Source organism: Chaetodon trifascialis, chromosome 15 (assembly GCF_039877785.1).
Source record: "Chaetodon trifascialis isolate fChaTrf1 chromosome 15, fChaTrf1.hap1, whole genome shotgun sequence".
NCBI lineage: Eukaryota > Metazoa > Chordata > Actinopteri > Chaetodontiformes > Chaetodontidae > Chaetodon > Chaetodon trifascialis.
Window position 1 is genome coordinate 24,936,859 of NC_092070.1, and position 22,227 is coordinate 24,959,085.

The following is a 22,227-nucleotide window of genomic DNA, read 5'->3' on the forward strand; positions in this document are numbered from 1 at the left end:
GGTTTAAGGAGGTCATTATTGTATATAATCATTAATCACAGCTCTGTAGAAATGTTCCATCACATGAACTGTGAACTCAGCCTCTCAAGGTTTGGTCTGATCTCAAAGGCTCGGGCTGATTACCTGTGTGTCGGGCTCCATCTATTTCCTGGAATGATGAGGACAGTACACAGCTGGGCTGGAGCGGCGGCCTCTCCAAACAGGATTCACACCTGAACTTTCCTGTTTTACTTACCTCATAATGAAGAGGAGAATGTCCCACACTGACAGGATCACTGTCAGCCTGTTTCAACATTTAACATGTTTTTCCCAACAAATATTAAACCCTCAGATGTCTTACGGTATTTTAGATTTTTTAATATAATCAAATCCCACTAAAACCAGGAGCAGCATGTTGGTTTCTTTGCTCAGTCTGCATGTGATGAGAAACAGAAAACAAAAGCACACCTGTCCTTCACATGTGACGTCCCACAGAGACCAAATGGACAGATTCCACACAGATAAAATGTACAATTGCTTTTATTATCATTAACCATTCTGAGCAAAGAAATGATCCACGTTTCAGTTTGTGTTCACATTAAATGGAAAGCCGATTTCTGTTACACAATAATAACCAAAATACAGACAGCTCATATCTACAGGTAGAACAGCACAGGTACAGAGGAACATCGTTAGTTACGTCTTACTTCACTGTGACTGAGTGTATGCTTCTTATTCAGCTCTTAAAAAGAGACGCACACGCCAGCCTCCGCTCACGCTTTCTTAAAAAACACGCTGCTGATGGCCGTGTGGTTGCTCTCAACCAAAGTGAGTCCCCTGACGTCTTTCTACTGGCTGTGAAGTCCACGTCCAGCCAACGTCAGACAGCTGGAGGCCAACAGAGAAAAACACAGAAGAAGAAGTGAAGCGTCTCAAGTCGTCGCCTCATTTCCTTCGTCTGCTGCTTGACGAGCGGCTCGGTGACGGTCTGCTGCCACTCCTACCAGGAAGCACAAAAAGGAAATAAATCATTTCTGAAGGCTGGAGGAGCGCCGGCATGGCGTCCTCACTGGAGGAGGGTTACACCTCATGTGTACAGCACAGATGGACACAGCACGGGTTCAAGAGGAGACGGAGACAAACACATTCGATGGGATCGTCCAACGTCTGCTGCAGACGTAGAAAAGGCCGAGTCACTTCACTAACTCTGTATATTAAATCCAAGATTCAAATGATTCAAGACCAAAGAAATTTCACTGTCCATCAACGCAGACAGTAACAGAACATTAAACTGGTCTTTTCATCTGGTGTCACCTCTAAGTATCCTGGAGAGGCAGGACGTTAACATGCTCAGTCTCTGACTGAAAAACTACAGCAATCTCATGGAGCGCGTTTGCCTTCCGCAGAAGAACTGGAACTCAATTCATATTGTTTGGCCCTCAGAAGTTGCCATACTCTTTGATATATATATATATATATATACACACACACACACACACACACTTGTGCACAGTGTTGAATTCAGCACACTAATGGCAAAGGTTCACAGAGACAGTTTGACATCCTCTGGTCAGGACAGAAAACCCAGAGTCCTCCTGAGGTGCAGCCTGTGGACGAGTCAGTCAGCTCATCAGTCAGAATAAATAAATAAATACATAAATAAATAAAACTACTGGTGCAGGCCGTGGCGTTTGCTGATGAGTCATACCAGATCAAACAAGCTGCCAGAGATAAAGAGGTGGACCATCAGCACCAACTGAGAACAGGCCCAAAGGTAAATGCTCTACATACTTAGCAAGTGAGCTAACGAGCAGCTAGCAGTTCAACTTAAAGACAAACTGTTTTCATTGGATGTGCAAATTCAGGCAAAGCCGCCTGCAACACATCTTATTGGGTAAACTGTCAGTCAGCCAACAAACATCTCTGGTGAGGTTGGAGGCTGTGGCCTCGGTGCATTCTGGGACGGGCTCTGAGGACTGAAAATAGACAAGCTGATGTCAAACTGTCTTTATGAACCTCTAATTTTATGCTTGTTATGAACTCTGTGGTGTCTCCAGGTCCAGAGCTCTCATACAGGTCAGAGGGGACACGTCCACAACCACAGCGTAGATTAGGTCAAACTGTCGACGGACAGGCCATCGCTGTAATGTCTGACTAGCTGTCTGCTACACACCTGCGGCTCGGCGAGCGCGGCGCTGCTCTCATGTATCTTGGAGGAGAATAACTGAGCGAGCGAGAGTCTCTCAGCGAATCAGCAGGAACCCTCGCAGACGAGGCAGGGCTGGGGGGACAAACACACCTGTCAATCAGAGCTTGAAAACACACCTGTGCAGCTCTCGTGTAGTAAAGACACACATAAATACACAAAGGCTAAGTGTTCCTTTAAAGCGGTGAGACTGGCCACAGGTTAAACACCTCTGAGCGTCAGGCGTGGAGCTGAGCGCTCATCTGCTGCCACAGCTGACCTTAATAAAGCAGAAATGAACTTCATGAGTGACTTCAAGTTCTCACTTCCTCTTACCTCTTTTTCTTAGTTTTCTTTTCGTTGTCTGATGAGGAGGACGAGGAAGGAGAGCTGTGAGCTCTGTCTGTCTTCCTGTTAATGAGAAACAACAGCAGTGAGAGTAATTACTGACAGCAGCGAGCGCTTCACGATCGATCAGGGTTTGATTACGTGATCAGAAAGACTGAAGTCTGCTGACTGTTTGTCTCGGATGCTCAGGCGTCCTCTGTCTCCTGCTTACCCTTCTTGCTCCGCTTCAGAGTCCGAACTGTCTGCAGAGGAGGATGAAGAGGAGGAAGAAGAGGAGGAAGAGGAGGAGGAGGAGGAGGAGCTGGAGCTGCTGCTCCTGCTGGCTTTCTTGCTGGCGTTTGCCTGCTTCCCGTTCACGGCGCTCTCACTCATGACGGTCGGTGCCGGCGGTGGAGGCGCCGGCGCTGCTGACTGCTTCCAGCTGGGACCGTGTGACGACTGTTTGGTCTCTGATTGGCTGCTGGCCGCGGGCCTTCTGGAGGAGGCGTCAGAGCGCCGGGACTCTGACGGGGGGCCTCCTCTCCCTGAGGGTGGAGCTTGTGAACGGTCTTTGGAAGGTCCCCGCGAGGAAGAGGAGCGACTTTTCTGCTCTCTGTCCTCCCTCTTCTCGTCCTCTCGCTCTGTCCTTCTGTCTCTCTCTGTTGGTGCTTTTGTGTCTTTCCTCTCTCGCTGCGGTGAAGGTGAGGACGAAGAGGAAGACGAGGAGCTGGAGGAAGAAGATGAGGAGGAGGGGGACCTGTGGGGTTGGGGAGCAGCTTTTGGTGGCTGATGTCGCTCCTGTTCCGCCTCCCTCTGCCTGATCCTCTCACGCTCCCTGTCTCTGTCTCTGTCCCTGTCTCTGTCTCTGGCTCTGTCTCTGGAGAGCGAGCGGCTGCTCCTCTTTCGCCGCTGAGGAGAAGGAGACCGTCGGGACCTGCAGGAGGAAAACAGGAAAGACAAACCGTGTTTTCAGGTCAGCCATTAAAATGTGCTCCACACTGTCATCAGAGGAAACGATGGCGTCAAGGTGAGATCAGGGAATTCATCCATTACCCACAATCCTTAACGTCCTGATTATGACGCAGGACGTTCCTTAAAGAACTTCTGCTCTGAGACACTTTCTGTTTGGAAAACAACTTGGAAAGACAAAGAAAGAAATCTGCTCTACAGACGTAGAAAAGGCCCTGACATCTGTGCCGTTGTTGATTTCTGTGTACTGAAGGTGGAACAGTTACTGCTCCTCTGTGGTATTTGGGACACTCGACATGTAGTACTGTGCAGTACTGTGCAGTACCGTGTAGTACTTAGTGAAGAGAAGTGAAGGAACTGTAATATCTGACCATGACTTCATGAAATCACTGTTGGGTCTTCTGAACAGTAAAGGCTAAATACTGAATCAGCCTATAAAAAGACTTCTTGTCACACTCAAACTCCTCTTACCTGCTGGGGGGGCTTCGCCTCCTCGGGCTGCCAGACCTACTGCGCCTTCTTGGGCTTCTGGACCTGCTCCTCCTGGCGGCACGCTCATGTCCTCTGTCCTTCTCCCTGTCCCTGTCCCTCTGCCTCTCTCTGTCCCGGTCTGACCAGGCCGGAGGAGGAGAGGCTCTCCTGAGGCGGCTGGGGGCCTCCTGATACTGCCTTGGTGGAGTGCGACGGGCTGGGGAGGCGGTGGAGGTTCTCTGGGGTGGAGAGCGTGACCTCCTGGTTGTAGGGCTGGACCTCGGGGGCCTCCTGGCTGTGTCCCTCTCTCTCCCTCGCTCCCTCTCCCTGACTTTTGCCTCCACCCTCGCTCTCTCAGCTTCGGCCTCAGAGGGAGAGAACCTGCTGCCGCCTCTGCTGGCGTCCACCCTGTTGGACGGGGACGGAGGCGGACTGGGGCTGTCCATCTGCGTGGGGCTGTACCGCTCCTGACCCTTTGTGCGGGACGGGTAGCTCTCTGCAGGGGTGCGGTGGGAGGCTCTCTCCCTGTCGGGTTTGTCCCCTCCGCAGTCTCTGTCCCTCTGGGCTCGTCTCGGTCCCTCGGCCTCAGAGACAGGGACGGGGCTCTTCTTTCTGCCATTGGATAAGTATCTGTGAACAGCAGCACTGATGGCAGACACTGAACTTTTAGAGGGGCTGCTTTTATCCCTGCCAACGGACCCAGCTTTCTTCGCCTTGCTCTCATCTTCAGAGGATGAAGACGAAGAGGAGGACGAAGAAGAGGAGGAGGATGAGGAGCTATCACTGTCGCTGTCACTGCTGCTACCGCTGCTGCTGCTACTACCACTACTGCTGCTGCTGCTACTGCTACTGCTGCTGCGCTCCTGTTTCCTCTCAGGCTGCTTCGCCTTGTCCTCACGTGTCTCCTTCCTCGGTGGACTGCTCGTCTTCTCCTGGCTCTCCTTCGCCTCTGGTCTCCTGCTCCTCTCTGCAGGTCTCGACTCATCTCGCCTGCTTTCTGAGGACGCTGGGAGAGCCTCGTCTCTCTTTCTGCCGCCTTCCTGTCCTCGCTCTCTGTCTTCCTCCCTCCTCTTGCTCAGATGTCTGTCCCTCTCCTTCGTGCACTCCTTGTCTTTTTCTCTTCTCCTCTCCTCCTCCCTTTCTCTTTGACGCCCGTTGGTGACAGGTGAGTGGGAGGCGGGGGACAGGGAATCACGGGACGGGTGTCCGTCCCTTGTCCTGTCATTTTTCTGATGGCAGGGAGACACCTCCCTCTCCTGTCTCCTGCCGGTGTCTCTCCTGCTGTCATTTGGCACCCTTGAGTGCAGATCTCTCTCAGTCCGGGACTCCCTTTCTCCACTCCTCTCCCTCCTTGCCCTGCCCTTCTCAGGGGGAGGCGAGGGAGACGAGGAGTCATGTCTGGTATTTCTGTCTTGTTTACTTCTGTCTTTTTCCCGTTCGGTGTCTCTGCTCCTCTCCCTCTTAGGAGGAGAAGGAGAAGGGGATAAGGAGGAATCATGTCTGGTCCTCTGAGGAGCGCTCTCCTTTCCTTTGAACCTCTTTTCTCTGCTTTTTGAGCGCCTCCCTTTCTCCACATCTCTGTTCCTTGAAGACCTCCTTTTCTCCGCCTCTCTGCTTCTGGAGCGCCTCCCTCTCTCCCTCTCATTGTCTCTGCTCCTTGAACACCTCCCTCTCTCATTGTCTCTGCTCCTCGATCGCCTTCCTTTCTCCACCTCTCTGCTTCTGGAGCGTCTCTCTCTCCCATTGTCTCTGCTCCTCGACCTCCTTTTCTCCACCTCCCTGCTTCTGGATCGCCTCCCTCTCTCCCTCTCATTGTCTCTGCTCCTCGATCGCCTCCCTTTCTCCACCTCTCTGCTCCTCGATCGCCTCCCTCTCTCCACCTCTCTGCTCCTCGATCGCCTCCCTCTCTCCACCTCTCTGCTCCTTGATCGCCTCCCTCTCTCCACCTCTCTGCTTCTGGAGCTCCTTCCTCTCTCTCTCTCCTTCTCTCTGCTTCTTGAACGCCTCCCTTTCTCTCTCTCGTTTTCTACGCTCCTTGAACGCCTCCTTTTCTCCACCTCTCTGCTTCTGGAGCGCCTCCCTTTCTCGCTCTCCTTCTGTTTGCTTCTGGACCTCCTCCCTCTCTCCCTGTCCCTGCTTTTTTCAGTCTGTGGAGGTGGGGAAGGGGATGAGGAGTCATGTCTCCTCTTGGCGGAGGTCTTGTCCGTCTCACTCGGACGCTCCTCGTCTCGCTCCACGTTGGGCCTCTTCTAGATGACAGGAAACATTTGTTGAAGTCGTTTTACACAAAATCTGCCTTCAAGTCAGATTACAGGTTAAATACGTCCATCCATCCATCCATCCATTATCTATACCGCCTATCCCTTTCGGGGTTGCGGGGGGCTGGAGCCTATCCCAGCTACAATGGGCGAGAGGCGGGGTACACCCTGAACCGGTCGCCAGCCGATTGCAGGGCCACATTCAAGGACAAACAAACATTCACACTCACACTCACACCTACGGACAATTTTAGAGTCATCAGTTAACCTAATGAGCATGTTTTTGGTCTGTGGGAGGAAGCCGGAGTACCCGGAGAGAACCCACGCATGCACGGGAAGAACATGCAAACTTCACACAGAAGGGCCCCGCCTGGCCCGGGGATCGAACCGGCAACCTTCTTGCTGTGAGGCAGGTTAAATACATTTACATGATAAAATAAACCAGTTTAAATCCAGTTTAGTTTTTCATTCAGACGATAGATTCAAAGTGTTATTAGTCTTACTCCTTCTCCTCTCTGATGGGGGCTGTGCTCCTCGTAGCCCCGTCTCCTCCTGTCTGGTGATCTCCCCTTTCTTCCTTCATCGGCTTTTCTTGCACTTTGGTCCTGCTGACGGGATCTCAGTGGAGCTGGAGATTGGCTGTTGAGATCATAAACATGAATTAATGCTCATACTGAGACTCCTCGACCGTCAACACACCTCCATCACGTTCAGCTGCTTCACCTCTGGACCTCTGTCAAACCACATATTTCTGTCAACACTTTACTTCATAAAACATATTTAACTGCACCAAAGTACAAGTACTTCAGATTGTGCTACACGTCCCTCAGGACACGAAGGACAGACTTTCCTTCTCAGATCATTGCTGTGATGACAGTCAGATACCTGTGAGCAGAGCTGGAGGAGACGCTCCTGTGTCTCGCGGCCTTCGCTTTTGGAGGACTTTCACTCTTCTTTTGTTTCTTCTTTGAAACTTTCTGCTTCTCATCTGAGGAGCTATGAGTGGGTGAGGGTCAGGGAGGACAGACATTTACACATTCAGTGCCTCAGCTACTAGAAACTCTTCCTGATTTGTCATCGTGTCACTGTATCACATGAGGAAGTAAAACAATGTATTTACAGCACGAACTGTGTGAACGCTCTGCTTACTGTGTGTGAGGCAGGACAGATATGATGGACAGTCCGGTTTAAAGACACCTACCTGTCGTCGTCCTCTTCCTCCTCTTCTGATGCCTCACTGAAACACAAACATTTCAGTCAACCGTGGTCAAAGTGAAGTAATTAAACGAGACGTGAGATAAGCATCCAGAGATGAATACCGTTTCTTCTTCTTCTTCTTTGACTTCTTCTTCTCTCGTCGAGGAGACGGGGACGGACTCTCTGAGCTGCTGACAGGAGGAAAGCCGTCAGACCTTTTCTTCTCTGTCAGGACCTTTTTCTGCTCGTGTGTTTATTTTCTCACCTGTCTCTGTTCTTGTTTTTCTTCTTCTTCTTCCGACTGCGTTTCTTGGGAGGAGAATCTGAATGGTCTGAATCCTCCACCAACCTGAGGAAGCAAAGGCAGTGTTGCCATGTTGCCACGAATCTGAATCTGATGCGCCCTCCGTCGCCGTGGGCGTGTTTTCAGCTCGTCCTACTCACGTGTACTTCTGCTGCTGCAGCCTCTCCCTCTCCAGGCGCTCCTGCTCGCGCTTCTCCTTCTCCCTCTCCTTGCGGTCAGCGTGGAAGGAGGAGCCGTCCACATAGTCGCTGGAGATGCCGAAAGCAGCGCGAAGACGGTCGTTCTTCTGCTGGTTGGCTGCAGCCAGAGCATGAGTCTCTGTCACCCTGAGAGGAAACAGCCCAAACAGTTTGAGAAAGGGGCAACGTTTGAATATTAACAGAGTATTCACATCCTGTCATATCTGCGTGCACCACATGACTAACACAGTGTTACGATGCAGCCAAAGCGATCCATCACTGCAAAGATAAGAACATCTGGTTTTGTTGTATCTAATGTCATTACGACACACTCTCCACGTGGCATAGTCACAGCAGCTTTAACTGGATCTGTTGTTTTTTTAACCACGTGGTCTCTTGTGGTCCGCATTGTTCTTACGATGGTCTCTCATTGGTGGCGGGGGCCGGCTCCTGCTTCTCCTGCAGCATCATACGGAAGCTGTTCACCTTCTCCTCGATCTCCTCAGCTGAATACCTGACGGTCCAAACAGAGGAGAGAGTTCAACACCGAACCGCCCTAAAGGCAACGATCTTGCCTTCTTATTTGTGTAGGAAACTACCATCTACTCCGTCTTTGTTATACAGCAGACTACAACATCTACGTATGAACAGTGATGGTTAATGGTTTCTAAAACTACACGTATTTTCCCCTGATAATCATCAAGTGTGACCAGAACTCCCTTCACGTCTGTAAAAAGCATGTAAAAAGCAGCTTTTGTCTTACCCCTGCTCCTCCATCATGTCTTGCAGCTCGGCACACTTCACCTCCAGCTGCCTCTTCCGTTGGTGCTCCAGGATGTCGGCGTTGGGCTGCCTGTTGAGCTGACTCTCCAGCCTCTCCCGGTCCTTCTCATCCCGTTCGCCGCCGCGTTCATCCCGCGGTCGTTTGACCCGCAGGCTCGACAGGTTGCGCTGAACGTAGCCATTGGTGCCGCTGCCCCGAGGAGTCGTCAGGCCAATCCCATTGTACATGGCTCTGCTAGCAAAGGGAGAGTGAGAAACGGCCTTAGTGGCTGAACTGACAGGAGTCAGTCAGGAGCTGACGGGTGGAAATGATCTTCTACATGAAGCTCAGTTAAATGGTGGACTGTCTCTGAAAGGCTCCACAGTTTGAGGGTTTCTCTGAAGGCTGAACTTGGTCATAATTTGTTTAACTTGCAGCCATAAAGATGACCAGAATCTCACTTTTAACACAAATCTTTACAAAAACATGTCTCCAAAATACTAAGAGAGACACGGATTACCAAGACTAAAACCCAAAGTCCTTGACATTACACGTATTTCATCTTTTTTTAAAAAACGCTATCAGCGCAAACGTCTGCAGGTTCGTACTTTTCAGTTTATCATTTTTCCATTTTCAGCATTTTGACGTGTTGAAGGAGTTCGTTTTCTAAAATGGCCGACATAAATAAAGTAACAGACCGGACACCATCGACCTGATGAAGACCCAAACTCTGTAACGGTGGAGGACAAAATAATAGAAACAGTTCTGCAGTCTCGTGAAATCACAAACATCAACAGAAACTACAATTCTGGCGGCATTTTGATGGCAGTTTTCTGTGAAGTGTGGCCCGTGTTTCTCACATCATATCGTATTTAATGAAAGACTTCTAAAACGCTTACTGGACCGATGTCTCTCGTCTGGTCTAAACACATATTCTTGTTCATATTTCGCCGATTTATCCACGATAAATTTCATTTTGTCGGGCATTAGCACGTGCGCCAGATGGGCCTGTTGCTACGTCTGAGTATAAGACAGCACATTTATGATGACTAAGGCTAAGACAAACCATCAAACATTAACTCAATTTAGGACTTGTTGTTTTGTAGGACTAACAGGGCTGAAACTACTTTCTCTAATATTTTGTTTAACGAGCCGCCGGGCGAGTTTAATGCTCTACATTTCTGAAGGCCCTACGACACTTGTGCGTCGCGAACAATTCCTAAGTAACGCTAGCTAGCTAACGTTAGCTAGCTAACAGTTAACGTATTTGTAATGTACCGGTGATTTCTCCGGGAGCGGAGAGAAAACGATGCCGGGGGGGTCTTGGCGATAAATAATGTCCCGTAGAATCAGATGCCGACACAGACCTCACAGAAACTGCGTCTCTACAACTCTGTAAAATAAAGAAATGGCTAGTTAGCTCTCAGCTAACTGGTCTGATATCCAACCAAAGGAAGAACGAGACGAAAACCCCATGACGTCAGACGCACGGGACGCATGTCTAAACTGCGATGCGTTCAGGTGTCGGGTGCAAGATTGTTTAATTGAAAGTCAAAATATACTTATGTTTGATGAGAAGGACGTCCTTTAATATCTTTTGAATATCTGAGTCTGAGAAAATGTCCTCGAGCTAAATTACACGTTAAGAAAGTTGAGACAGAATAAACAGGCCTGTGTGATAGTGTTACACAAGGCTATATTATCCAGAAATGCGGTAAACTTTTGCTTGTCACCAGTTTACCACTGTTGTTCTTGTCACTGATAAGAAGTCTGAAACCTTTAAATCAAAAAGTTGAGGGAGCATCAGCCACCAGTCCTGTGGTGTTTTCTGTTTCCCTTTATGTTGACAAAGACTGGCCCCTTGTGGCAGAAGAGATAACTCCAATTCCATCTTCTATAAAGTGATTCATCTGAAACCAAACTGAAAACAGGCCAAACTTCAGGTATAAGCATGATGAAGTTTTTATTTGACCGATTTCTCAAAAATGTACAATATCCAGTGAATTTACAGACAGTCAAAGTGTCAGTTCCTGCAGTCAAAAACTACATTAGAGGACAAAACGACAGAGTTAATCACATACTGTATATTGCTGGGGGTCTTTACAATTTTATGGTCAGAATGTTTTCTTAACTTTCAGAACTGCTGTAACATTTACACTTTATATAACCATTTTCTTCTGTCAATGTGATATTTCTCATGTAAAATAAACAAGTCAGTTACAAACATTTGTATGCATTATGTTGTAAAATCAAACAAAATATGGAAAAAGTTGTGTGTGTCAAAACGTTTTCTCATCATCAGTCTGAAATAAATACACTGAAAGAGACGCTTTCCTGGATCAATCCACAGCCGTCACTTCACTGAAGCCTTCTTTAAATCTTTCAAGTACATTTGTCACAGAATAAAATTGATTTTATGTTTTTAATGCAGTATTTAGCACGTTTTAAAGATTTCTATTATTGCATTTAATTGAAAAAGAGACCAAAATACTGTAATGGCCCCTCCCATGTGACTCGGACTCGATTTCTAATACAAAACTACGTTTCCCAGAATGCCTTTGGCTTATTTTGACGCAAATTTGGAGATAAAAGACATCCTGTCAAGCTTCGACCGTTAGTGACGCTGAAGCCAGGGGAGGAGGCGTGAGTGCAGCCTCTCTGCGGGGTCTGTTTCCTACAAATACACCAAGAAATTCACTTTAGAAAGCAAACCGACGCTGGATCAGTAACAATGGCTGAAGGTGACAACAAAAGCGCAAACATACTAGTGAGTATTAACCAGATTTTCTCTACTGTCGCATGTGAACGGTTCCGTCTGGATGCGTTAAACATTTGCATAAACTGCTGCTGCTAAGCTGGTGGCAGCCGAGGACGGACCATGTTTGTACATTTATTCAGTTATCGTGAACTTTGTTCGGCCAAGCAGGGAGCCGCCGAACGTTAACCCGCGAGCTGTGACGCTGACGGCAGCTAACGTCTGCTAGCTGGCCGGCTAGCTTAGCAGTGCTGCGCCGCTCGCTTAGCTTCAGCGGAGACGTTTCCGTTTGTAAGGCTGCTAGCGGACACCCGAGCTAACTCTGCCACCACTCCTGCCTGCGCTGAAAAGCCTCAAATCGGGTGATGACATTTTGACACGACGGCGCGTGCGGTTAACGCAGGTCGGTTCGCTTTTCCTGCCCGGTGGTTTTTCCTGCACAGTCATATCAACGACGGAAAACAGCCATCGATTCTGTGCTTATCGCTGAAGGCGCACACACCCTAGACTTCAGACGAAGCTTAACAAATTCGTTAATTTCACAATCGTTGCACTGTTCCGGACTCAACCAGCCACCTGGCTTTCAAAGGCACCTCCGACCTAAAAAAAAACAGCCCTCACAGGTCGAAATCTAGAACAATGAACTAGTGTCAAGGTGGAGAATTTAATTAACTGCAGAGGCTGAGTGAGCTGACTGCACGCGCTCCTCCAGACTGCTCCGACCAGTCTGAAATATCAGGCCACGAATCACAATATGTTCCCAACAAAGAAAGCTGTATTCCGTTTTATTTTGAGGGTTTTAAAGTGAATCCATGTGTGGAGAACACTGCGGGTTATCCAAAAAGAAAACTTCAACAGTCACGCCCAAGTTCGCGTCCCAGCAGACCTCCTGCCCTGGACATCCTCCTGGTTTTACAGATGTTTTGTCATGTTTGAGGAACAGACTGATCGGTAATGTGTCTGTTGGTTTAATAAGGTGTCTGATGTTGTGTTCAGGCTCAGGAAACGGCCCAGCTGGAGGAGCAGCTGCAGGGCTGGGGCGAAGTGATCCTGGCCGGGGATCGCGTGGTGCGCTGGGAGAAGCCGTGGTTCCCCGGAGCCCTGATGGGCGCCACCACCGTCCTCTTCCTGTGAGTCCGTTTTCCGGTGTGCTGCCCCACGCCGGGCACATAGCTGGCATAGCACACATTTCCTTCCTCTCAGCTGTGAAGCAGATCTGCGACATGAAGTGTCTGCAGGAAACAAGCAGCTGTGCGCCGGTTCGGGTTGAAATGTTAAGCTTTGTCACACTGTTGGAAAACAGTCAGACGAGGGAAACAATGAAGATTATACCAGATTAGGTTTTGTGAAGTGAGCTCTGGTTGTGAAGCTCCTTTGTTTGTCAGAGGAGCTCTCGAATAACGCTGCAGGTGAAAGTAGAGCATGAGCACTGTTTCCACTGAATGCCTTTTTCTTAACTCAATCCTTTTTATATGCTCTCTGAAATGTGAACACTTAAACAGATGTGACGGTGACCCTGTTAACCTCGGGGTCACAGCTTCAGGGCCCTCTCTGTACTTTCACAGGTGCTTTTGTTAACATTAGTTCAGCATGTACAGGGATCTCTGAGTGGAAACATGGAGCTGTGTTGAAACCACAGAAAGATAAGAGCTGTAATTTGTGTTTGGATGAAACTGCATGCTCCTCATTCCATCGTGAGCTCTCGATATGAAACTGGCTCATAAACACGACTGACTGCTTTGTCTTCGTCCTGCAGGCTCATTTACTATTTGGACCCGTCCGTGCTGACGGGGCTGTCCTGCTCCGTCATGCTGCTCTGCCTGGCTGACTACCTGGTGCCCACCCTCGCACCCAGAGTCTTCGGCTCCAACAAGTGGTGAGAGCCTGGGCATGAAAGACACACGGGGGGTTAAATGGGTTTTCATTAGACCATAAAATCAGGTTTATGTCCTGCCTATGAATATACTCTCTTCTGTTTTGGCTCATCTTCCTCTTTTCCTGTCAGTCAATCCTTCCATATTTTCTGTATTGCAGCAGCATCAAACGTGTCAAACATTGAAGACTCTGTGAATCTGGTTTTCTTTATGTGCTGTGATCAGAAAATGTTCCTGCTGAGTCCCTTCAGAGGAAACTCTGCTTCATATTTATCCATTTAACCACAGAGAGATCATCTAAAGTCATTCATGTTGTTTTATATGAAGCTGCAGCTGGAAATCTGGCCTTTGTTTGTTTTGTGTTTTTGTTGGTCACAGGGACGATATCTAAAAATAATAATGATGATGATGATTGTATGTAATCAGTTGGAGGTTCTTTGCTTTCAGTTGAGCTAAATTTGAGCGTCCCTTTGGGGAGAGGATGGGAGTTCAGTCTTCATGGCAGACTTCTTTCTGCCTTTCCTGACTCGACTGTCTGAATGTGGTCACCTGACACGTGTCCTATAAGGTGTCCAACAGCTTCGTGGAGCTTTGACATTGCTCTGTGCTTAGCTAACAGCCCCTTGACTCAGCTGTGTGTTCTTGATGGTGAGAATCAGACACCCGGGACAGGATAGAGTAACCGGCTGCAGTTGGCACAGTGCGGTGGACGTCCGTCCCCCCGTCAGACGCCTTCAGCGCCTCAATATATAACCCTGCATCAGCAGAGCGTGACCTGCACCCATTTGCTCTGCAGCACATTCCACAGGCCGAAGCAGACGAGCTGACTCTGTCCAGCAAGCAGCAGCAGTACGAGTGTTCAGCGTTTCACTTCACAGGCACCGGTGTCTGAGTAGGTTGAAGCACCAGACTTCTGTCAGGGTGTAGTTACATCAGCTGGAGCTAACTGATCCACCTGGAAGAGCCAGTGTTTCTGTTGATCAGCACAGTCTGCTCATGAGTCTGTGACGTCACGCTGTGTAGCTCCACCAGGCCCCAGCAGCTCCACCAGGCCCCAGCAGCTCCACCAGGCCCCAGCAGCTCCACCAGGCCCCAGCAGCTCCACCAGGCCCCAGCGTCAGCCTGCAGGAGTGTGTCCCTGAGGGCTGCTTAATGGAGCTCTTAAAGTGTGGTCATGGTCCCAGTTTGGCTCCGCGACAACAAGGACAGAAATACAGAATGATGGCTAAGCAGAAAATGAAGGCCACTTTCCCAGCTGCCCCCCTCCCACTCCAGTCAGCCCCTTCAGACCTCGCCTGGATTATGGCCCTTTAGTTTTCTAACACTGAAACAGACAAACACAGGAGGTTTATACCGACCAGTGCTTAAAGGGAAATACCACACTGCAACGACTCGATCAGCTGTTTGTCTCTTAACAGCCTGTTTTGTCTGATCAATCAGCCAAAACTAATCAGCTTTCTGTCATACAAAGCATCACTTAAAACAGAGACGACTAACAATAATCACTTTCTGTCAATCCACTAATCTGTTAATCAGTGAGTCATTCGATCTCTAATGCATAATGACCGATCTGATGGTGGTGTTCATGTTGGAACGTCGTCAAAGAGGGAACTTCACGTAGTCGCAGATCTGTCACATGTTCTGCTGTTTTCCTGGAGTTAAGATCAGTGAACATGAAGATCAAACCGCAGTGAGCTGATCAGTTTCCTCTTCACGACGAGGTGAAGGGCTGCTGCTGAACATTTGTCTGTCAGACGCTCTTTCTTCCTCTGCTTTGATCACACCTTCACCCTCTCCTCCTCACAGGACCACCGAGCAGCAGCAGCGCTTCCACGAGATCTGCGGTAACCTGGTGAAGAGCCAGCGTCGGGTCGTGGGCTGGTGGAAGCGTCTCTGCGCCCTCAAAGAGGAGAAGCCCAAAATGGTGAATGAAAGGATGAAGCTTTGATCCGTCACATTCTGCACGTTAAGCACAGAGCGTCTGCAGTGAATGCAGCCTTCTGTCTGTCACAATGGCCGCTTTCTCTGTGCTGCAGATAAAAATATCCTGGGCTCATTTAGCCTCGCTGCTCCACTTAGCAGACCTCCGCTGGGTTTCAGGCTGTGAAAAGCAGCTTCTTCACTGCAGACGCTGTCAGACGTGCTCACACACTTTAACTCAGTGTGTTGTGTTCATGAACATCAGCTCTGAACGATGTTCTGCATGCTGTCAGGATGCTCTTTGTGTGTGAGAGGCTGAATGTAACATGACCCCCCCCCCCCCCACAGTACTTTGCCTCAGTGATCAGCAGCTTGCTGGCGGTGGCCTGGATCGGACAGCAGGTGCACAACCTGTTCCTGACCTACCTGATGGGTGAGTATGAAACACAGTAACTGTCATGTTTACAATGGATGAAGGTCTTTGCTTTAATTGTACCACAGTGTGATTTTCAGCCTCAGAGAAGACGTCACCCCGTCTGTCCAGATGTTGATTAGGGTTAGGGTCGGCCTTTAACACAAAAACACTCAGAATTAATCAGGAAGTCGGGGTTTGGTGATGTTTTGATTCCAAGCGTTCAGTTCAGATGAACTACAGACAAACAATATGTAGGATGTTGTGACATGAGCTTCCCTTTTACAGCAGATGCAGCGAAGTGTGACAGCTGATGAGCTTGTGGTCTGAGAGGAGGCGTTTGAGGCCTGAACTGACATCCAGATATATCTAACGTTTGAGAAGGACTCTGTTTCAGTCAGGAAGAGAGTGGTTTTATACCCTCAGTGTTGGAATTTGAAATGAGAAATCAAATCAGCCGATGTGAGAGAGACAGATGAGGAAGATGAAGCTGCGGTCATCGTCCTCTCTGGCTGCTGCGGTGGTTCACTACAGATCAGACAGGCAGAAACAGGAAGTGGTGGTTGTTGTCTTTGTCAGCAGTTGTTCGTGTCGCTGCCTGTCATGAGTTTCTCTGCTCGTGTTTGTGTGGAGGATGTTTTTGGTTTTCTGAGTCCTTCAGCTGTTCAGCCTGAACGCTGTCAGCGTTGACAAATGCAGCGCCTCGTCATCACAAAGCTTCCTGGTACTGTGACTCAGTGCAGCAGTGATGTCGATCGATATCTGCAGCCCCGAGACGACAGACACTGACAGGATTGGCTGATCTCGGTCATTTCCTTCATGGTTGATGATGTACGCTCAGGAAGCCGTTAATCCCGTCACATCGTAACACAGCTGAGGCTGAAATGTGATTGAAAATGCCGCGGCAGTGAAGCGGGCTCTGCTGTTAACGTTAGAGTGAACCAACCGGTCAGCCTCACAGCTGCACGCCGCCGCCTCAGGCAGAGCGACGGTCGATGAATCAGACGCTCGGCCGGCTGTTTGGAGCCGTCATCAGTTACATAAGCTGAGACGTGTTGTCTTCATCTGCTGGGAAAACAGAGTGGAGATGACTTCAGGTCTGCATGACCCTGAAAAACAAAGAGTTCTTTATTTCATCTCAGATCGAGCTGCTCTCGAGGCTCGCTTGGTTCTGCTGCTTTCATGATTCTGTGCATTAAAACACGCTGTCTGTCAGGCCTGCGCTCAACTCCGTCAGCTGATCACACAGGAGGTCCGCTCAGCCAATCACAGCTCGCTTCACACACTGAGAAACTCTCTGATGGTTAGACGGAACGTGTCCTCCTCTTCATCAGTCGTGTTGGCATGTGAAACATCGTCGTGATGAGGTGTTGGGGAGTTATCTTAATTAATTAATCAGTTTTTGTTTGTTTGTTTTCCCCCGTGGCTCAGCTTCAGTGTTTTCATGATAACCACTGAACGTCAGGGGTGTCATGTCCTGAGCGTCCTGACTCAAAGACACCCCTCACAGGTTTCTCTTTACGGCTCAGAACATCTGTGGAGCTTCCAAAGATTCAAGTGTAGGATTCACATCAGGAGCATCTGCTGAACATGTTGGAGTTTACAGACAGCTGAGCGGAGTGAAAGCACGCTGTCAGCATCATTACTGTAGAGCAGCGTTTCACACAAAACTCAAAGACGTAAAGAGCTTTAGACACTAAATCAGTGTTTTATGATGAGTGAGAGTCTGACCTTCTGTCTGCTCCACCGAGTGTTTGACTTGACTCTGTGAAACATCGAGTGATCAATGAGAAGCGAGCAGGACGTTCAGACTGGCGCTGGCGTGGTTGGACTGCGTGCTGAAACGCTCTAAGTTGTCCTCTCTGTTCCGCAGTGAGCTTCCTGCTGCTGCTGCCCGGCCTCAACCAGCACGGCGTCATCACCAAGTACGCGTCCATGGCCAAGAGGGAGATCAACAAACTGCTCAAACAGAAGGAGAAGAAGAACGAGTAGACGGACGTGTGGAGGGAGCCTCTGACAGATGAGCCGCCACGCAGAACGGAAGGTGCAAGGAAGTCGTTTGAGAGGAGAGCGGGAAGTTTGTCTCCGCACAGGAAGACACGTTTTATTTTCTGTCCACTCATTGGATAAGTTTCATTTGTCCCTCCCACCCTTTGACATTTCCACCTCACCGCCCCCCACCTTCATTTTTTCTTTTGGATTTACCTGTCCTGCATGCACCAGACACAAGCTCACCTGATGTTGTCACACGTTCACTCACAACGCCCTCACACTCACACACACACACACACACACACACACACACACTCACAGGTGAATCCTCCTCCTGTCCCAGCGTGCTTCATCTTAAGGTGTCAGTCCTGCTTTGAAGCCATTCCCTCTACCTGGACAAAGTGACTACTGAGCAGTGTTCGTAGCATCCTTTCAGCCCCCACAGAGTCCTCACAGTGATGCTTTCTTTTGTCCATGTAGGAGCAGGCCGTGTCGTACCGACCTTAAACTTCTGCTTTGGTTGTATTTAAAATAGTGCTGAAAACAAAACTGGATTTAAAGCGAGCTCGTCAGAGTGAAACTGTCTAGATACAAGCCTACTGCTGTCCTGCTGCTAGCTGGCCTCTGGTCCATTAGCTCTCTGTAAAGCCCCACAGTGTGTTACTGGTGTGGGGCGTCTCTGTGTAAATAGACCTGTCCCTCACTCTGTCCCTGTCCCTCATCTTTTTCTCTGTTCGTGTTATTTATGTGTTCTTTCCTCGGTCTCATCCTTTCTGGTCTGATCACTGTCTCTCAGCTCATTTCATTTTGTCTTTACTGGAGATCTTTACGAACATGAATAAAGTTTGATTTAAATGAATTTTCACGGCCTCTGTTAGTTTGTTTTTTGGTTTGAATGACGCAGCTTTTATTGCTGTTAAAGGTCTAAAAATTGTAAATTTTTGTCTTGAGGAAAGGTCGGAGGTCAGACAACCTGGAGGAAACACAGAAATGTCAGTTTCAAAGGTTCTTCTGGACACGCTGTAAAACGTCGATGCCGTTTGTTTGCATCAGAAATTTCACTTGCTTGTACAAAATGTGCCGACAGTGAAGAACCAAACTGACAAGAAAAGTGGGATTCTGGGGGAAAAATGAGGATCGTTTAAGATTAAAGAATGCTTTGTAGTCATGAGACGTCCCTGAAACAGCTGAGGAAGGAGGCAGGTTCCTAAAGAAATGCAGTTTTTCCAGCTTCATGGCGCTGTGTGTCCTCAGACTGATCCTGTCGTGCATCAGCTGAAGCAGTGCCGCCTTTCTCTTTTTCTTCCTCAGACTGACTTTAAAACGTCTTTGTAATTTGTGTCGTGGCTGCATGTCTGTCATGACTGAGACTCCAGGGCTGTTCCCACTTTGCACAACAGCTTCTTAGAGGGAGACACGGCATGCTTTTGTGAATCTTTACTGCTGTCTGACACACACACACTGCAGGTAAAACTAACTCTGAACTCAGATCAGATTGTGGTGGACGTTCATTGATTTGTATTACTGAGGGGAAATCAGCTCCTCTATGGAGTCAAACAATCAAGGAATTTTGCTCATGAGCCACTTTGGACTGAATCCTCCATTTCTACCTTCAATACAGTGTTCATCTTCAAAGCAGGCAGCAGTCGTGGAGGGCCAGGCTCATCTATGTGATCAATATCTCAGTGTTGTGCAGTCACTTCCTGTCCCTCAGTGTGTAGTTCTTGTAATGTGCGTCAGTAGAGTCTGAGTGCACAGCAGTCCGTCTCCCAGCGCCTGTCCTCCCACAGCAGCTTGTCTCTGGACCGTCTGCTGGGCTTCCCTGGACCGGCCATCTGCGTCTGCTCACCTGCAGAGGTACGCATGATTGATATGCACTGAAACATTTCACCATGGCTCTGAACCGAGGATCACCGTTTATTATGATTTATAGACCAACGAGCGGCACCGTGTGACCCTGGGAGCTCAGTGACATGTAATCCTCTGTCACAGCATGTGTTGTTTGATTGTGACAGCACGTTTTTGGAAAATCAACTGATAAACTGTTTATGAATCAAATCTAAATGAAATATCCTGTAAAATTCTGCTCATTTATTGCAGCATTCAGTTGTTTTCCTGACACAAATGGAGTACTGCAGTTCCTCACTGTGGCCACTGGAGGGCAGCACACACACTGATGATTCTATTATACTCAGGTCAACTGTCAACTCCACCAACACCATACAAATACTGCCTTCAAATACTACTGAACAGAACAATCCAAAGTGACAAGAGCATCGTCTGAGGGTTACATGTCACATGTCAGGGTCATGTTTGAGAAGCTCAGGTGAAACTGATCCCATTGGAGGTGACGTCCACAGCAGCGTCAGGTGCAGCTGTGACCTCACTCATCACGCCAGGTGTCATGGAAACAGAACAGCTGACCCAGCACAAGTCAACCATAGCCTCTGCATTTCATAGATGATGAGTAAACCTCTGATAAAACTAGTGTGGCTGAACTTGTGTTGAACTTGATATAACTGACTTTGTATTTTGATGTGTGCATCAGTGCAGTGTTCACACTACCTGTCAGTATGTTGTGCTGGTGCCACTGTGTTGGTTTCCCACCAGCCAGCTGTGGCGAGCTGTCAGTTACTGGGAGTGTGTGTTCTGTCTTGTAGGTGGTGCAGTGCTCAGGTGGATCCTGTGTGTCGATGATCTCTCTGACAGCCTGACCGCTGCGGTACCGAGCCCAGTTCTCCACCTTTGGGCCGGTCCTCTGGAGGAAGATGGAGGAACAGAAACGTGTGAGGGACCAAGGCACGACAAGTCTGAGTTTTTAAAAAGGACTTTATGACAAGGCTGGTCTCATTTTACCTGAATAAAAGCTCTGCTTCCATTCAGTCTTACTAGCAAAGCACACTGAGTGCATCAGATCAGTGGCATAGTGCCAAACCATGGGCGGAAATGTGCATCACGTCACCTGAGTTCAGGTGCACTCAGACAGTGTGCGTCTTTGTGCACGTGCACCAGATCAACAAAAAATGAGGAGCCAACATAGAAAAACCTTGAAGCACAGAGCCTGTCTGCAGAAAGAGGCTGCAGCATCGAGCTCCAGAGCCAACATCTCACATTTCTACTGAAATCAGAATCTCTTAACGACGTGTTACAGACAAACACCAAAAGACAGACGAGAGACAAAAGCCACAGAGTCAGAAACGTGATTTCAAAATCTCTAATGGAATCAAACTGAAGATGTCATGATAGAGACCCTGCATGCAGTGACTGGTGCGCGCCTGATGTTGTATTCAGACTCTGTAACCTCACCGGGCTCGTGTGTTTGGGTCCATGCACCTGTCGGGTGTGTGACTGCAGTGGACTCTGCAGCCGTGTGGTGGTGTTCCTGAGGTCCAGCCGGGTCTGGTGCTGGGAGGGGAAGCTGGGGTCTCTCAGATGGAAGAGGAGAGGACGTCCATCAGCTGACCTTCCACAATAACTCTGACAAACACAAAGAGGCAGAATGGTGAAGCTGCAGAGTCCTCAAACTGACTGTTCTGAGGTCAGTTCCTAACGGTGGGCCGACCTGGCTGTGGGTGGTGGTGTAGCTGGGTGCAGTGTCGCCCAGGTTTAGGCTGCTCTGATGCAGATGTCTCGGTCTGGAGCTCTTTGCTTTTCTTTGACAGCACCGACCACAGCGGGACAACCTCTGCTCACCGTCCATCAGACGGCTGTGGACACCTCAGCCAAAGCCTCCGAGGGCTCCTCCTCTTGACTGCAGAAGAAGAACCAGAAAATACAGAAACGTGTTCATACGAGCTTCTTTATCAAAACTGAGTGCTGTAAATCTGAAGCTCAGCACAGAGCTGCAGATCTCCTTAACCTCACCGAAGGAAATGTCACCTGTAATCAATAGAAAGCGTCTGTCTTCACATGCAACATGAAATCCATTTAAATATGAAACAGAGTGAGTTTACTTTGATCGTTGGCTCTGCTGAGACTCACCTGAGGAGGGTCGGGCTGCTCCTGTGGAAACTACTTGTCATGGCGACCAGAAAACACCATGCTGCCATGTGAATCCAAACATGAACATTATGAACGGATGAAATTTCACCTCTGAAGTGTTTGAGGTGTAATCAGAGAGGAGAAAAGTCACCTCAGGATGAGAGGCGACACGTTTTTAAGCATCTAAAACCAACTCCAGCGGCCACAGATTCGCCACACCCACAGGAAAATATTTTACATTTACAGGTACAGAAACCACTTTATCTACACATGAAGATTTTACATGAAATCCTGATCAGATTAGAAAATATGAATGAAATGTCACAAAGGATCAATAGTATGCTTTTAAAATTCATTCCACAGCATCCTCTCCGCCGCCTAATGTTGTGTTTACCTCTTTTACTTTGTTTTAATGTAATCTTAATATCAATATTTCCTCTGAATGTGTGAATGTGTGTGTATCAGCTCACATTTTCTTTTCTAACCTGGAGTTAAAAAGCGCTTTGAAGGTCTCTCATGTCTGATTTGTGCCCTATAAATGCATTTACCACGTCAAGTTAATATTTATATGATAAATAATATAATAACAAACGATATCTAAATAATATTATTTATATTTGTTTGGTTACAAAGGGGACACACGCGGCTGGGCGCCCCCTGC

General features: G+C 48.5%; 2 protein-coding genes across 3 annotated transcripts; one reads left to right on the top strand and one right to left on the bottom strand.

Annotated features, from left to right (window-relative positions):
* Positions 1 to 340: 340 nt before the first annotated feature.
* srrm2 (serine/arginine repetitive matrix 2) lies at positions 341 to 10,120 on the bottom strand. Of its 2 annotated transcripts, none has more exons than XM_070981324.1 (14): positions 9,911 to 10,120; positions 8,633 to 8,887; positions 8,288 to 8,383; positions 7,831 to 8,016; positions 7,652 to 7,735; positions 7,509 to 7,574; positions 7,391 to 7,426; positions 7,075 to 7,185; positions 6,693 to 6,828; positions 3,932 to 6,180; positions 2,724 to 3,425; positions 2,501 to 2,575; positions 2,153 to 2,260; positions 341 to 979 (listed from the first exon to the last, which is right to left on the bottom strand). In XM_070981324.1, exons 2-14 carry the CDS (start codon positions 8,878 to 8,880, stop codon positions 925 to 927), a joined length of 4,152 nt encoding a protein of 1,383 aa, XP_070837425.1. In that variant the 5' UTR covers positions 8,881 to 8,887; positions 9,911 to 10,120; the 3' UTR covers positions 341 to 924. The 2 variants fall into 2 exon arrangements, with proteins under 2 accessions (XP_070837425.1, XP_070837426.1); XM_070981325.1 differs by having other exon boundaries at positions 8,633 to 8,884; positions 9,911 to 10,108.
* Positions 10,121 to 11,192: 1,072 nt separating this feature from the next.
* On the top strand, positions 11,193 to 18,444 carry arl6ip1 (ARL6 interacting reticulophagy regulator 1). Its single transcript, XM_070982010.1, has 6 exons — positions 11,193 to 11,399; positions 12,384 to 12,517; positions 13,144 to 13,263; positions 15,068 to 15,185; positions 15,530 to 15,614; positions 17,467 to 18,444. The coding sequence occupies exons 1-6, from the start codon at positions 11,364 to 11,366 to the stop codon at positions 17,583 to 17,585; spliced, it is 612 nt and encodes a 203-aa protein (XP_070838111.1). The 5' UTR covers positions 11,193 to 11,363; the 3' UTR covers positions 17,586 to 18,444.
* The last annotated feature ends 3,783 nt before the right edge of the window (positions 18,445 to 22,227 follow it).